The 16,610-nt window shown below is 36.9% G+C and overlaps 1 protein-coding gene across 1 annotated transcript in view; it reads right to left on the bottom strand.

Moving 5' to 3' along the window:
• The window catches only part of LOC144638594 (sperm flagellar protein 2-like), a 55,478-nt gene extending 40,939 nt beyond the window's left edge, over positions 1–14,539 (bottom strand). Inside the window, exons 1-12 of the mRNA XM_078497784.1 lie at positions 14,391–14,539; positions 12,170–12,272; positions 11,852–11,933; positions 10,426–10,506; positions 10,187–10,276; positions 5,059–5,165; positions 4,514–4,577; positions 4,148–4,194; positions 3,794–3,833; positions 3,569–3,616; positions 2,570–2,649; positions 952–1,042 (exon numbers count right to left, since the gene is read on the bottom strand). Coding sequence (XP_078353910.1) covers positions 952–1,042; positions 2,570–2,649; positions 3,569–3,616; positions 3,794–3,833; positions 4,148–4,194; positions 4,514–4,577; positions 5,059–5,165; positions 10,187–10,276; positions 10,426–10,506; positions 11,852–11,933; positions 12,170–12,272; positions 14,391–14,448 — 891 coding nt within the window. The 5' untranslated portion in view covers positions 14,449–14,539. The remainder of the gene's footprint in view (positions 1–951; positions 1,043–2,569; positions 2,650–3,568; positions 3,617–3,793; positions 3,834–4,147; positions 4,195–4,513; positions 4,578–5,058; positions 5,166–10,186; positions 10,277–10,425; positions 10,507–11,851; positions 11,934–12,169; positions 12,273–14,390) is intronic.
• Positions 14,540–16,610: the final 2,071 nt, after the last annotated feature.

Here is a 16,610-nt window from a genome sequence, read left to right as displayed (position 1 = left end):
AAAATACGCTTTAGCGGGCAAGAATTTACATTTATTTACATTACGTTTGTGTCCTGGAATGTGCTGGCGTTAGCAAATTTTTACTTTCACAAGGCACTGATCGGCAGGAATCACGCAATGCTCTGAAAGGTTTAAATGCCACAAACGGAAACTAAACAAATCCTCTGGTCTAAGCTTGGCATGTTAAGTGTGAAATGTTCGACTTTTTAGCGTTATTTATTTTTAGAGCTGTGTCATCCATAGGATTTCTGAAATTTGATGGAAAACCACTAAGACAAACCCTGACTTGCAAGGGTTACGTCATTGCTAAATTAATTCCCCGGGGAATTCCCATTCAGCAAAACACAGGTCTAGTGTTTTTCTCAAATTTGATTTAATTATTTACTCCAATATTCCATTTTCGGAGCTGGTTATTCAATCTTTAAACGGTAATTCAAGACAACACTGGATGCTGATTTAAAAGATTTTTTGTTTCACGGATCAGGATCGTGGGAATTAAATTTGGCCAGCATTAGCATATAAGAAAAATATTTAATTTCGGATGGAACTAGTCAACCATGAAATGTCACGCAAGGTGTTTTCCTACCATCTCGTTTGTCAGTCGCAACATTGTTCGAGCAGGTAAAGGGGATAAGGCGGGGGGGGGGGCATTTTTTGTTCCCCCCACATGGCTCCCCTAAAGTGCTCACGAGACCAGCGCAGTTGTAAGCTCTAAGAGCTCTTGTTCCCATTGTTTTCTAGAAAATTAAAACTTTCAGATTAACGTCACTTTCGTTTGTTTCTTGTATTTTTTGGAATCTAATGAAACCCTCGTTTTTGAATTATTACATACACAGAGGTTTTGACATCTCCACGAATATCACATTTAGGTAATGTAACAAACTGGCAATCACAAACACTGCTATCACTTGAAAAGTTATTTATATACACATATTTTTCTATTACACCTACTTTAATATATGACAATGGATCCACGGGTTTCTTCGGTGATTTTGAGCCCAGAAATGCGTCAATTTCAGCATCCACTTCTCGGTTAGATTCCCTAGAGATAGACAACACGAATTTAAAAAAAAAAGAAAAGAAAAGAAAAAATCTTTAAAAATCAAACAGGCGAAGCCTCTTAGGGCAAGAACTGAATCTCTCAAGTACAACATAGCATAGAGAAGAAAGTTCTGTTTTACAGCATTACTCTAACTACTGTTGATGATTGCGGTCTAACTTTATGAAGCCGGGTTTTTTTTTGACAATTACATATACGTTCATTTTTCAATGTAAACCACCACAAAAGTTTGTCTTAAACTATTCCTTATGATAGACCTTAAACTTGTCGAAAAACGGAGCAAAAATAGCGGTGAACGTCATTGATAATTTTTCCTTCTAAACCGAGAAAGGACAAAGATTTTTGATCGAAATGTCTTTCGTAAACTTAACGTTTTGTTCAAGTCAGCGTCAAACATGGTGTGATGTTATCATAACCAATCATAAACACTACAAGTCCTTGTATCTTCCATAGAGTTTCGTCAAAAATAAGGAACTTTTCAGGTCGAATCTAAGCCATATCTAGCCTGAATTTCAGACATCCCTCTGTGCTCGCCTGCTTGCCAGAAGGGACGTCTGAACACATTTGAGCCTAATGCCGTCCGGTGACGTCACTACCCGAAAACCGGGTAGTGATTTTGATTGGTTGATTTAAAAATTAGTTGCATAATTATGTGAAATTATGACTGAATTTTACCGCGCGAGGATTGTAATTTGAAAACGTTTGGAAAGAGTTCGAAAGAGTTCACCTTCCCAGAAATGAATTTATTAGTTGAGTTTATTATTTTATTAGATTACCTACGGATGAAGAATAGTAATGGAAATCGGTAGGTTTTAAGTTGGCGGTACTCGTCGCTTCGACATGCAGTGTTTTGCCAAATTTATATATGCATTCTTGTTTTGTCAACAAAGCCGCTCGACGCCTATGTCCTGTAGCCTCGATGAGCCAGTGATTTCTAAACTCAGTGCCCACAGTCAAGTAGGATATTTTTGAATTGAATTCCGTTTCTTAATGCCTCTGTAACCGTCTAAATTGATTCATTTAAGTACTCACAAGTGTGTTGTATTTGTCCGCTGCGTCACATATTATATTTTGATCGCTAGAGAAAGAAAATCAGTTCAGATTAAATCGGTTCCGTAAATGAATAAAGCCTGCAGTCGATTAAAATCTCATTCATTTGTCTCAAGTTTTCAATAGTTACTATTAAAACAATTTTATACCCTGTAATCCTTTATTGAAGCGATTTTTCTTTCACAATTTCATGGCCTCGACAGAAACTTTTCCGCATGAATTAAAACCAAAGTGTAGTGACGTCACCGGACGGCATTAGGCTCAAATGTGTTCAGACGTCCCTTCTGGCAAGCAGGCGAGCACAGAGGGATGTCTGAAATTCAGGCTAAGCCATATCTTGCATGTGAAGAACAATGCCTCTTTACTTATATTATTATTCAGACCATAAGGCACATACTACCGACTCTTACATGTCATGCTCAACGTCATTAACAATAGTTTATTAGTAGCTGTACTTACCCCCCAAGCCCTATTGGACTAGCAGCTGGAATCACAGCTCTCATGCTTGCTTCAAATGCATCAATGCTTTCCTTCACCTCCTGTTAATAGCAAAAACACGCCTGTTTCACGTGTGGTTTTTCATTCAACAAGTCTGTGACTAGTGCCCATAAGTGGATAGTTAATAACAGTAAATTGGGTACAAGAATTTTTTCGATAAAGTGATGAAATAAAATATAAAATTGATCACTTCAGTTAAATGCCGCTTTTTAGCTCTTATATGTTGTAGTTGACTTGTGTCTGCCTGATTATATTACGCAGTCTCCGACAACTTATATTCACCTGGCCAGAAAATCGCGTGCTTAATATTGCGTTGAATGCCAAAACTCTTTTCCCTTACAGCAGACTGGTTTTAAGTTTCGCTCGAGTTTAGTTCGTCTCAAAGATATTTTCTTATTCGACATAATTTTATTCTACACTCAGGTAATAATTCACATATTTGTACCAGTTTTGGAAAAATTGACAGTTAATTATCCAATTTGAAGACGCTGTTCTTGGAAGTAACTGAACACTGTACTGATTCCAAGTGACTCTTTACTTATGAATATTTATGAACTTACGGTGAAGGCAAAGAGGGTACAAATCACGCCTATAAAACTGCTGTAGCTGGGATGTGACCCAGGTTAATGCTCATAAACAATTATTTTATACTTTGATTAACGTGTCTACCCGATTATGTTTGATGGGGAAAATATAGATTTGAATCTTCCAGACAAAAAGGGCATTGCACAAGAGTTGTACATGATGGAATACCTCTCAGGGAAACGAGTGAGAAATTGGAAGTTCGGAAATCGGGGCTTAAATTGCATTGTTCAACTTAATGGAGCAAGTCAAAAGGAAACGACTTTTGGTCCGAGTTATCGCGAGGCTCAAGAAATCGAGGGTTCGCTGAAAAGATTGGGATTTCACTGTGACGTGATAATACACAATAAAAAGACGATGGTAGATAGTTTTTATTACCTCTGCTTCCCTTTGACGGCGCATTTCTGTCCGTGATTTTGCTGTTTTCTGGAAATGAAATGAGACATGTTCAGTTTAAAGGTAAAGATGGGGTGGGCTGGTTTGATATGGATGAGATGGGGAGGACTTTTTCATTTATATATTTCTCTCCTTGTGATTTTATTTTAAATTTGCAACAGTTAATAACTCAGTAACTGAGAAATATAATTACAGTTAAGTGTTCACCTTAGATTCAGGAGGTTTGGGAATCCTCACAGTTGCATCTCTGTAACAAAAACACACAACAAAAATGGCAACTTTGTTAGCACATGACTACACTTTTCTAAGCGGTTGTCTGTTCAGTTCACTACATAATTTCAAGCACTACTATGCACGTTGTGTGTTATTAGCCCTGGTGATAAGTGAGGTGATAAGTTCCAGTAACATATTGCTCAAGTTTTCTCCCATGGATTTATAATCTGCGCTTTCAGTGCTTGGAAAAAAATTTGATCAATATCTTACAGTACAGACCCCAACCCCATAGACAACAAACGAGTAATATAACGCCTGGATAGGAGCTAGTAGGTTTGCTTTAGTTACCGTATTTTATCCATCATTTCTAGTTGTTTCTGTTTGGCCTGCCGTGACTGCAAAATAAAAGCGATAATTATATTATTTCATTGAAGACAAACAAGCAATCTGAAACATCAACAGCTACTGAAGGCTATTTAATTTCTTTAAAAAATTTTAAAAGAAATAAAAAACTCTCTCCTTGGAATTGTTTAGTTATATAAGCACTTGGGAATTTTTAAGAACACTCGAGAAGTGCGAGAAGCACGAGGCGCAGCCGAGTGCTTAACTACATGTTTTTAAAAATTCCAGCGTGCTTATCTATCTCAACAATGCACTCGGGTGCGTAATTTATTTCTTTACTAAACAACAAGTACATGTAAGCTTCCATTTTACCTTGTCTAAACCTTGTCTTCTCTGTCCTTGCAAATATTTTCTCATTTTCTCCTCTTCTTCAAACCTGAACGTTTGGATGCAGCATAAATAAGACTTTTGTAGAAAAACACATTTTACACAAAAACATTATACACATAAATTACAATTTTACTATACAGTTATTGTTCTTGCTTTGGGTAAGGGGCAAGCCCAATGGACTGTACACCCAACGTGTTTGTTTTTTCTTTAAGAAATGCAAACAGTGTTATAAAGAAAGTGTGTCACACTATGGATCTGAATGACAAAACTATGGCTTCATTGCAACCAAACGATATTTCAAAAACCCATATCGCAATCCATTTCAATCTTCGTCACTTTTGGCCATCCATACCTTCTTTTGTATTTACTGTGTTATTGAAATGTTCCTTCACTATTTTAAGAAGTTAGTTTTATAGATCACTGAATTTGATGGTCATTTTTAACGACCAAATTTGGCTAAAATTCGTGACACAGTCCCTTTAAATGATGAAACAAAAACTGTACTGAGATTTGTTGTTTCAACATACTTTGCTTTGAAAGCCAAATCCTCCTGCTCTTTTTGTTTGGCTTGGTATCTCTGAACTAGCTGTTCAAAGTTCAGATCCACTTGACGTTTGGTAAGCTGCTTCAGTCTCTGGAATAGAAAACGAGAAATCACTCCCATCAGTTCAGTTCCCCCTTACTACAGTAAACTCTCTCTAAGGTGTAATCCCTCAGGACCAGCTCATCCTTTCCACCTTAGAGAGGTGAATGTCTTAAGGAAAATTCAGTTACAGACAATGAAAAAGTATTTGGCCAGGAATCACCAAGTCCATCTTAGGGGGTGTCCGTCTTACAGTTGTGTTTTTACAACATCCTGTTATTGTCAAATCCTGTAGTTGATGATTTGTATTATTGTGATCACCTACAGTATCTGTCTGTTTGACATACAAAGTCAGGCTAGAGCTTTCAAGATGATATATCTCCAAATAGTGAGAATAGGAAACAGTGTAGCTGTTTTCTTTCTAGAGAAGTCTAGGACCCGTGCATGCTAACCCAGAAAATTTTGAAAAAAATTAAAGGGTCTCTGACATGTTTTTCATCAAATCTGAGCTGCAATAATTACTGTTTGAAGCAAAAATACATGACTTCGATTGTTAGTTCAATGGTGGCCATTTTCTAACTGTTTGAATAAAAAAATTAATGTGTGAAGATAGATGTTTCAGCAAGAGAGCATAAGATTGCAATGAGAACTCTGCAGCATTCAGTGCAAGCAGTTGTACATGGTTTATACAAACGTCTCCCAAAGACTTCAGACTTTTTTCAAGGACTATACAGCAATCCACAAGGACTCGTTTTCGATAGGATTAAGGCATTCATTGGGTAAAGAAAAAACAAAATCAAAGCCCTACTGAAGGTGTGGTTACTTACATTATAAGCTACTTTAAATACTAGCAACAACAAATCTGATATCGCCAAAATCAACTTTGTGAGACTAAAAGGTTTTCTATTCATTGCTGTCTCTTTCAGCTTTCATTATTAGAATATTTTTTTATTGCACTCTCAAGTATTCAAAGACTTCTCAACAAAACATATGAGTTCTTTGGCAAACAATTCAGGACATTTAAAGGAGAAAATCTTATTTTACTAGTAATAATCGGAGATTAACAGAGTGCGTTCGACCCAAGATAGGTACCCAAGATAAGGTAAGAGCCAAAAAGTGGCCCGGGAGTAGATGGAAGGCCAGGTAAGTGAAATAACGCAGGAAATGAACATTAATAAACTTAACATTTATTTCTGTAATAGTATAAACGACAAAATGTTTTTCTGTAACAAGGTTTAAAAAATACAGCTGTTATTTGAATTTAAATATAGTTTCAATATCAGAACCATAGAAGGTAATACAACAGGATACTAATGAACATGCTTTGAACAGCTGAAAATGCAAAGTTATTTTAAGCCATACTGTGTCATATTGTGCTTCAGTGTTATATACAGTGTAATAAAAACACATAGAACGACTTTCGCTTGCACGTTCACAAGACAACCGCGGGGCCACAGGTCACAAGATTAGGATACGAACTGCTACCATTGAAAGCAAAAATTGTTTACAGCGGCAGCCTAGCGGTATCGGCTTAATTGAATTGTTTTTGCGCGCGGTGTCTTTGCGGCTTAATGTCATTGTTGATGTTGCTGTGACGCAATTAATTGCTTTCTAATGTCTAATCACATAAGATCAAGGCCAACTTGCCACATACCGACATACATAATACCACACATAGAACCACTTTCGCTTGCACGTTCACAGTACAACCACGGGGCCACAGGCCACCACAAGATTGGGATGCGTTCTCCTACCGTCAAACGCAATTATTCTCACGGATTTATCAAGGATCTAACAAATTGTTTACAATAGGATTTTTCAATGCTTGTGCAAACCATGGTTGTAGATCAACAAACTCATGAAACATGAGTGGAAAGGGAAAAGCTGTATCCAAGGAGCACATTCTGGATCTTTGTGGTTTGATTGCTCTAATTCCATTAGATAGCTATAACAGCACTAGGGTGTCTGTAATTATTCCAACAGGTGATCTTGCCCACAACATTTAAAAGAGCAATTAACAAATTCCAAAATAGGATGTCAAGCTTTGAATTTATCAAAAATTCATCATTGATCATGTCTCATTCATTGATCCTAACCAACATGGCTGCCACAGACATCCATTTTCAAAATTCCCTGACTTTTCCCTGATAAAAATCAAATTTCCTGTACCATCTCCAAAAGAAAAAACATTGCTGAGATCACAATAACCTGAAAAATTTCTTCCAGCCTCAAATTTACATCAGCGGTGATATAATATCAAAATTTCCAGACTTTTCTTCAATATGCCAATTCTCCGACTCAAAATTAAATCCTGGACTTTTCCCTGACCTTGAAAAATTTTGTGCTTGAGAACGTTGCACCTGTTTCTGTACTTTTAAGTTTATTTACATCAAATATTTAATGCAGATAGAAAGTTAACGTGTCCAAGACTTTTGTCTAGGTAGTCTAACTTGTATTTCCATCTTGTGATATTTTATGCACATGATTGCTAAATAAGTAAATTAACAAGTCAGTCAAGCTCACCTAAAAATTCATTTATTCATCAACTGAATTTGACATAAATAAAAAATAGTTAACCAAAACTGAGTATGTGATAAAAAAAAAAACATTTTTTCAAATTATTATTTTTCAATTTCAAACTGTGCTTTCAGTAAATTTTTATACAAAGGTCATGCCTGACACTGAAGGTTGATTTCTTATAATTGGTTATTAACATCCTTACTGAATAGCAAGAAGGCTGAAGGACTATTCCTAGTTAAAAAATAATATTTTTTTTAAACTGAAATTAATGTGATATAACATTTTGAGAAACAATATAGCATTTATAAAACAATTTTTTAAACTTATCTTTTAGTTCTCATGAACATAACTTTAAGAAGTTTAATTATGGCATCAAGATCATTAACAAAGTCCATAACAACTCGAGAGGTCATCAATGCATCCTTCATGATATTCCTAGCACACTTTTTCAAAGTTTTATCATGTCTAAGTTCACGGACTTGAGTAACAACTGCTCTCATATCATGAACAACGTCTAAAGAGATTTCTTGTAAATCCTTCACAACATCAACTGCCAAGTCACTAATTTGTTCATGAATTGCTTCAATTGCAACTTCACGCACAAAACTTTCAACAGTGGAGTGAAGGAGGTCTCTAGTTACAGCCACACTGTCTTGGTTCAGGGGAATTTTCTGAGGTAAACAGACAAAAAACTTGTGTTGGTTTTGTATGGAATAATTTGTACATGTACAAGAAATGGTAGTACTAAAACTTTATTTAGACACAGTATCTACAGTAGTCATTGTCTAAACTAGTCTTGTTTAAAGCTCATTAATTTATAAAAATGAAAAGCAGACTTAATTTTTTAAAATAGGAAATCATTTAACACAATCAGATCCAAAGTCATATAAACACTCACAGTGTATTGGAAGTTTTAAATATAACGGTTAAAATGAAGTTTTGATAAATTGTTAAAAGTGAAAATCATCAACAGTTAAAGCTACATGCATATATTTAAAATAATATGTGTATTTTAATGCCAAATAGCTAGCTTTTCATGCACAATAAATGAAGCACAAGAATTAAGAAGTGTTTTTGGTGACACTACTTGAGGGATGAAGGAAACGGCAGTTCATATTTAATGTACATGTGGCCACACCTGTTAATTATGTCGCAGGTACAGAATGCAGGTCACAGGACACAGGCAACAAGTCTCAGGTCACAGATCACAGGTCACCTGTGACCTGTCATTTGTGGCCCGTGACCTGTGACCTGTGTTTTGTACCCACTGCATGTCAGCATGTGCATTGCACATAAACAAATACTCTATGCATGTTTGTCTACAATAATCTTACTTTACAGACGGATGAAAACATTCTGAAACAATACAAGGAAGTGAAGGGAGAAAGCACATTTATTGTGTGACTGTTTTCACAGCAAAGTTAAACTGGAGAAAGAAAGTTGCATGCCCACCGAAAATCTGTTCATTTGTGAAACATATCAGTTCAGGTTTTGTAAGTTATTTTTTGATGTCCGTGATTAATCATGTTCTACATGTAACTATCTTAAGCTTCAGAAGTACTTATATAAAGTGAGGCATCAATTAAAGTTACTGTGTTCTTTGACTTGTTCACATCATGTGATTTTCCACAAATTATACAATTTTTTATGAATTATGCGAGTAGATGCAATTTGAGGTTGATGATCAGCAATGGCATTGAATGAGCTTTTTCTTTGGTGTCAAAATCTATTTGACTCAAGGAACAGGTAAGGATGAAGTGAAATTTAATGTTGAAAAAGTAGGCAGCAATGATTTGCAAAGTAGCAGGTAAAATTTGCTACTGACTTTATTAAAACCTGATCTGCAAAAGGCAAAAATGAGAAAAGAGATGCTGTACAACCCTGACTATTATAATATTGCTCTTATATTAATTAAAGTTTTTTATTTCTGATGTGCTTGCTGTGTACTGCACATATATGTCATCAAATTATTGTATAAAGAGTCACCACTGGCTTAGCAAAACACTGAACTTACACTCAGCTAGTCGTAGTATTGTAACTTAAAAATTGAATACCCTGAAAGCTCTTCAACATAAATTACTCTACACTTTCTGACTTTTTTGCGATAGAGACTGACCACTTGTTTGCTTTACAAAAAATGAATTTCACTAAACCCACTGTCCTGGTATGATCAGATTGGACCTTTGTCAGGTTCTGCATAATATACATTGTAATACCCACCCATGGAAGGTCAGTCTCAATGAAAATTCCAAGGGAGGGGTGGCAATTCTTAAAAGCAAGACTATTTTAAGAGAAAGTATAAAACTATTAAACACAAAATTTCAAAAGAGTGCCAGGGCGGTGGGTAGTCCAAAATACCTTCCATGGTTAGAGTATAGATCTTTTCTGGAGCAACACAATCTACCGATATACGCAACTTTTGTTGTTTCAGTACTTACCCAGAAAAGAAAACAAGGGGAAGAGAGGGTGCAATAAATTGAAAGGGACTGCTTTTAGGGGAGCTTATTAAAGGATTTACAGCATGTATAGTAACTGAGCACATTCACACCAACCTCTTTATAGAGTCCACTTTCAATGCTTTCTAGTTTTACTGGACCACTTGGTCTCATGGTTTCCATAGCAACTCCAGTCAGTCCCATTTTCTAAGAAACAAATGATAGAAATTAATAAAAAATTAATTATTATATGGTGTACATACTTCCATAAATTTAATTTCTTGACAGGGTATCATTCTCTAATCTAACTCCAACAAATTTACAATTAAACTTGTTTACCACTGACAACTACTTACAGATTTTTTTCCAAGTGCTATAAAGAGTTGGTACATCAGTCTTGTAATAGCACTGTGATTCTCATTCATAACAGCTCGTGCCTACAGAAACATAAATTATGTGTTTAATTATTTTATTCAAAATGCTTGTAATCTCCAATTTCAGCCTTGACTAGTAATAAACAATACATGTACATTAAATCAACTAGGAGTAACTAAGAGTATTTAAACCCACCCTGGATGGAATGCTAGCCCATCACATGGTTAGCCCCCAAATTTAATTTGATGGTACCATGCATTTTTGCATGAACATGTATGCCTGGGTAATGAGAGGCACTGTGAGATAAAAGTGTCTTTGCTCTGGAACACCAGGGTTTGAGTCCCTTTCAGTCTGCAGGGTTGTAGCTAAGAAAGAAGAAGGCCAGGTCATTAACAAGTTCTACCTGCTCTTCTGGTCTTAATAAAATGTACCTTATTACATGAATTTTTGCGAATTTTGTGATTCTAAAAAAATCGCGAAATTAGAGGGACGTGAACAATAAGTGTCGCGAACATAACATGACGCGAAAATTAAGTGACTCAAATATGTCAATAATCACGAAAGAATGAGGTTAGTGTCACTGGCGATAGAAATTTTCAATGTAAATCGATTTTGTTGTCAATTGGCTCAAGAACAATAATTCATGCACGTACAAGCATGACCAACCCTACTTGTAGACATTCTTGCGAAAACTGCTCTGTTGTTGATATTGCCAAGATTTTGTCCCCCCCTTGCGCTTTTGTTTATTTTGGCATAATCGTTCCTTTGATGAAGTTGTTTTATCTAATTCAAAGGCAAGTTAAAAAATATTGCAAAGGGAATTTAAATTGTGCCTTACTCAAAAACGCGAAATTAAAGTGATTCAAAATGCAAAATTTTCGCGAAATTTAAGTGTCGCGTAATATGCGCACCTTAAAATCGCGAAATTAACGTGTCACGAAAATTTCATGTAATAAGGTACTTTCAAAAGTCTTTCTTTTCAGCTGGTGACAAGCTTAATTCCTTCAGTCAAAGAAATTAGTCAGTGGCCAGGTTTTAGCTACAGTCCTGGATTGTGGAGGGGGACAGGGGGGAGAATAGGGGGTGGGAGAGGTATGGGAGGTGGGAAAAAAAAGGGTGAGAAGCAGGATTCCCAGGGTGGTGGGAACTGGGAGGATTCGAGAAAAATGTCCCAAAATTTTGTAATAGTTTGCAATAGAAATAGCAAAAAGAGGCAGAAACTACTAGCAAAGCACAGGAACTGGTAGTAAAAGGTACAGGAAGTGGGAAGTACAGACAACCCTGCCTGCCCTCCCCCAGAATCTGGAGTCCAGCTAACCATAAGGCCACTATTTCTCCCACCTTAACATCATATGGATATTTATTATAATGACAACAAAAATAATATCTCATAGTCATGTAACTTACCACATTGGTATCATAAGGTACTTCAAGCAACTTCAAGGTCGGCTCAAGTCGGGTGAAGTTATGAAGTTTGGAATCAGAAGTGCTTTAGAAAGGCAAATTACAGAATATAAATAAAACAATATGATTCAGCTGTGGTTACATATTCAGAGCTTCCAAATGAATATGGGATCACTAGGCCTCTCCAGCTATAGGAATACATACATTATACACCTTATTATGATGGTTTATGCATTTCAATGTGATATACATGCAGGTATGCACTTTGGATGTTGTAAATAAAACCCAGCTCTTTTTGCAGTCCCACATTAACACACTTACGTGTTCTGGGAGAAGAAGGAAAAATCTTCTTGTAAACCATGTTTGTTCAGAAGCTCTCCAAGCAAGTATCCTGTAGCAAACTCTTTAGCAATGTTTGTAGGATCTAAATTTGCCAAATATGAAGAATAAGTATCAGCTAGTGGTGCAACAGCTACAAAATGTACATGATTTCAAGAACAAATAACTGGGAAAATACTGACCCTAGGTCTTGACAGAATAAAAAAGACTAAAAGCCAACTTTTTACCAATACGTTCCTCCCAAGGGGGTTCTCCGGCTTGTAAATGATGGGGATAATGAAAGAATTTTTTGGGTTTGAAATTTTTGATTCGGGATTTTTTTGGGTGACTTGATTTAAATAGGATATTTTTTTAGTTTTAATTAAAAACGAACTAAAGTGCCTTGGCGCGGCCTTGGCATATTTATGGTATAATGAATAAACAAACATGGGCATTCAATTTTTTTATGATTTTCTTTGTGTTATATTAATTGCCCCTCCTGGCAATTTAGGGGTAATTTGACAAGGGATTTTTTGGGGGTTATTTTTGGTCCAGGGATTTTTTTGGGTAATGTCGGAAGACTTAAGGATTTTTTTGGGTCCTGAGTTTTGCCTCCAATCGATCATCCCCTGTAGAAACTATACTCATGGCCATTCCAATACTTAGAAAAGCTGAACGGAAAATACAGCACTCTGATTGGTTGATTTTAATTATTGGTCCTCTCGACTGTCTTTTTTGTGCGATCAAGTAAAATGGCCTGAATGACTTTAATACAAGTTCAGAATCGCACTGGCTTGGTTGGGCTAAATTATTCAACCCTACTACACTGTAGATGTTTACTCACAGACTCTCTAAGATAATAATCTGATTTGTATTATGTAAGTTTGGCGGCTGGCAACAAGTGGAGGGTCTCAATGGGGTTAACCGTTAGCCGTAAAACGGCCAAAAATTTAGCCCTAGGCGTAAAAATTGGAAAATTTAACCGTCAGCCGAAAATATGTTAACCATAAAAAATCGGACAGTAATTATAAATAAAACAGACTAGACTTCATTGTCCCAGAATGGTCCTAAGACCTAAAATATGTTTTTCAATAATGGAAATTAATTTTTAACTTTTAAAAACAATGGAAATTAATTTTTAACTTCTGTTAACCATAATGGAAATAAATTAACCGTTAGCTGTAAAAAAGCCAAAAATTAAACCATTAACTGTAAAAGCCACCACCCCATTGAGACCCTCTAAGTGATTTCTTACTTGTGATTTTTGATGCAAGCTTATGTTGTGATTCAATCTTAGCCTTGGTACATTATTTGGTATTTTCCTTTGTTCTGGTGTATGGCTAATATGATAATGAATATATAAAAAAAACAAATTTTCCCAAGAGTAAAATTGAACCACGACACTTATCTTGAAACTATGCTCTTGTACATCATTGCCGTCAGTACATACAGACTAATAATAAACCGTGAAAAATTGGTTTGTAAAGTTATGTATTTACAAAATAGTCTGAAACTTTGGTTATCAACTGCAGCAGTCTTTTTGCTTGAAACTCTAGTCACATCCCTACAACTCACTTTCAAACTTTGATGCTTACAGCTGCTTGCAACAAACAAAATACCTCTGATACCCAAAGCACTAGGCCTGTCAAATACTGCAGTCCCACCAGGAGACTCACAGTTTTGAGCAAACTCTGTCAGTAGGTTGTGGCATTCTCACAGCAAATTGGCTGATGTTATTTATTTGTTGAAATATTTTATGTGTTTTAACTAAAGTGAACTTCTTGATTTCAACAGAGATCCACTGGTTTGTTTTAAAAATTATCTGGATTTCTAGTACAATGTACATATGCAGGTTGACAGGTCTGGAGTACTATTACATGTACACAAATTCAGCTGATAAACAATAATATTACGGCGAAAAGAACACATAAAGGTAGTCCTCTACTAACATTAAACGACGACGAGTTTTCTTAGTTACAGTTATAAATATTCATACAAGGTTTGGGCCCCGTTAAGCCCTATTAAAGAAGTTAAAACCTTCTTACAGATTAAACTACTCAAAAAAGAATGCGAGAGGCCAGAAGATAAAGAGTATAACAGTTTCTATAATGATGAAACAAAGTTTCAATGTACGAAACAGCAAAACGCCTGAGTGGCTTCTGAAAGCAGAAAGATAACTTAAGCCTTCATTTTGGGGTTAATAGCCCACTTTTATGAAACTTACCTATGATTCTGCTCAGCTTAACATCTTCATTAAGCCACCGGCACAGTATCTCAGTCATTTTGGCTGGTATAAGCGCCCAAATGGACGTTTACTGCGGCTTTTCGTCTCTTTACCTCAAAATGTCCGCCATTTTCTCTGTAAACAGCAAGTAGAGTGGTTACCAAGGGAACAGGACAAAGTTCGTACCCAGCTCTCTTGGCGGGGATTCGGGATTCTCTTTCCTTGTCCGGCACTTTTGAAGTCACAAGGCCGAAGGACTTATCAAGGAAGCTGTGAATGTGGTCTCCACACATCAAATTATTTAATAACCGCGCACGCGGCTCTTGCTCTACCCTTGGTTTTGTTTTGTCGGTGACCAGACTGACTCTCCCGCTCGGCCACTGTCGGCCAGACCTCGAGTCACGCAATGTTTCAAAGCTATTAATCAGTTACCACTGGAAACTAGCGAAAACTTTAGTCTTTACTTAGCATGTTTAGTGTGAAATTTTCGATTTTTAAGCGTTTGACTGAAAAAATTCTTAATTTTCATGCTATGAAAGAAAATTATGTTTCAGCGGGCTTGAATATGAGTAAACACGTTACTTTTTTGATTGCTACTCGCGTACGCTGGATCACATCAAACGGACAATGTAACCGTTATGTTTCCTTTGCATTTTAAATCGATCAGTCCAATTTTAAACGCTTCTCAGCCGTACGTTCTATTCATTTCCTGTATAACATATTTTGCTTTTCATTTTAACGACTGTATCATAGAACCGTTTATTGTAAATAGTTTAGCGCTACAGATAATTATCACAGAAGTTGTTAATAAAGCATTATGATTATGATTATGATTATGAGGAGTTGGGGCTAGTCGAGCCATGACGTCAAAACCGCAATACTTCTTTTTTCCTGTTATCCTTTTAAAAGTTCAAGCAAGCAAACCGTGTACGATCTCCTACCGGTAGACATTGGATCAGCTGAGTGATCTAATCGGTTTGACACATAGAAAACTGAAATTGAAAAGCAGAGACCGATACAACGTAGAATGAGAGAATTAGTAAATATTTTACACTGTTTACATATTTCCTGTATTTAGTTTTACGTATTTCCGGTATTTCGTAAGATACCATTATCACCATATAAATTTAAACATAGCCAATGTAAACTCCATTGTACCTGAAGAAGGCTGGTTTGGCCAGCCGAAATATAGTACAAAACTAATTCTCTCATATTACTGAAAATACTGGAGCCAGTAGTGCGATCGGTAGAAGACATTTAAAGAAGATTGTTTTAAGCCGATCTGTTTTTCTTTTCTAAATTTTCGGTGACATCTGTTCACCTTCATCAGAGTTAGTGAAAGTTTGTTGGAGCTCGCGCTACCAATCCGTGCGTTAGTGCGACATTTTAATTTTGAATTAACGGCACATAAGCGCGAGGAAAAGCTTTGCGTTCGTTGATAGCATCGCTGTCCAAAGTGGAGTGCCACGACTCCAAGAAAAGCCTCTTGCTGTAATTGACTACACCACGCTCGAGGATCTGGGCGTCCTTAGGATGGATGTTATGTTCCGTTGACTCAGCATGCTGTTTAATTGCTGATTCGTTATTGCTCGCGCGGCCTGGATCATGTTCGGCTCCGCGCGAGGACCACGAGCGCTTGCTTTCCCCGTTGTACGTAAAAGAGCAGTCGTGGCACTTCACTTTGTAAACAATTCCTGCCATTCGGTTAATCGCTGGTCTATCCTTCGGCTTTCTGAATACGTGGCCTAATGTTCTTACAGGCTTGAATGCCGTCCAAACCGGGATTTCTTGAGTACACGGCCCACTCGATCCGATGCACCCCTTACGTACGGCAGGACTGCAAGTCCTAATGGTCTTTCTTGCGTTGGCCTCTCCTTTGTTCTGTCCCTGACGCATTTCTTAAACAGGACGTCAGGGTACCCATTTGCTCTCAGATCATGCAGGACTCGATCTTGTTCTTTGGTTCTCAGTTCAGGGCGCGACGGTAGCAAGTTGGCCCTGTGCAGGAGTGTTTTTACTGCCTTAAGCAGTCCGGCAACCTTTCTGATAATGAGTACAAACGGCTCCAAGTTCCCGATCCAAATCCTGCATCTTTTTATGGGCTTCCCAAAGTTCACAAGGTGGAGCTTAGACCACGTGATGACCATTACACAGTTTCAGCGGATGTGGATCGTACTCCCCTAAGGCCAATAAACAGCTGCATTGGTTCGCCAACATACG

The sequence above is a fragment of the Oculina patagonica genome, chromosome 14, assembly GCF_052425735.1.
Source record: "Oculina patagonica isolate OP01 chromosome 14, crgOcupat, whole genome shotgun sequence".
NCBI classification, from domain to species: domain Eukaryota; kingdom Metazoa; phylum Cnidaria; class Anthozoa; order Scleractinia; family Oculinidae; genus Oculina; species Oculina patagonica.
Note: the sequence above shows the minus strand (reverse complement) of the source record. Positions and strands in the feature narration are given on the sequence as shown.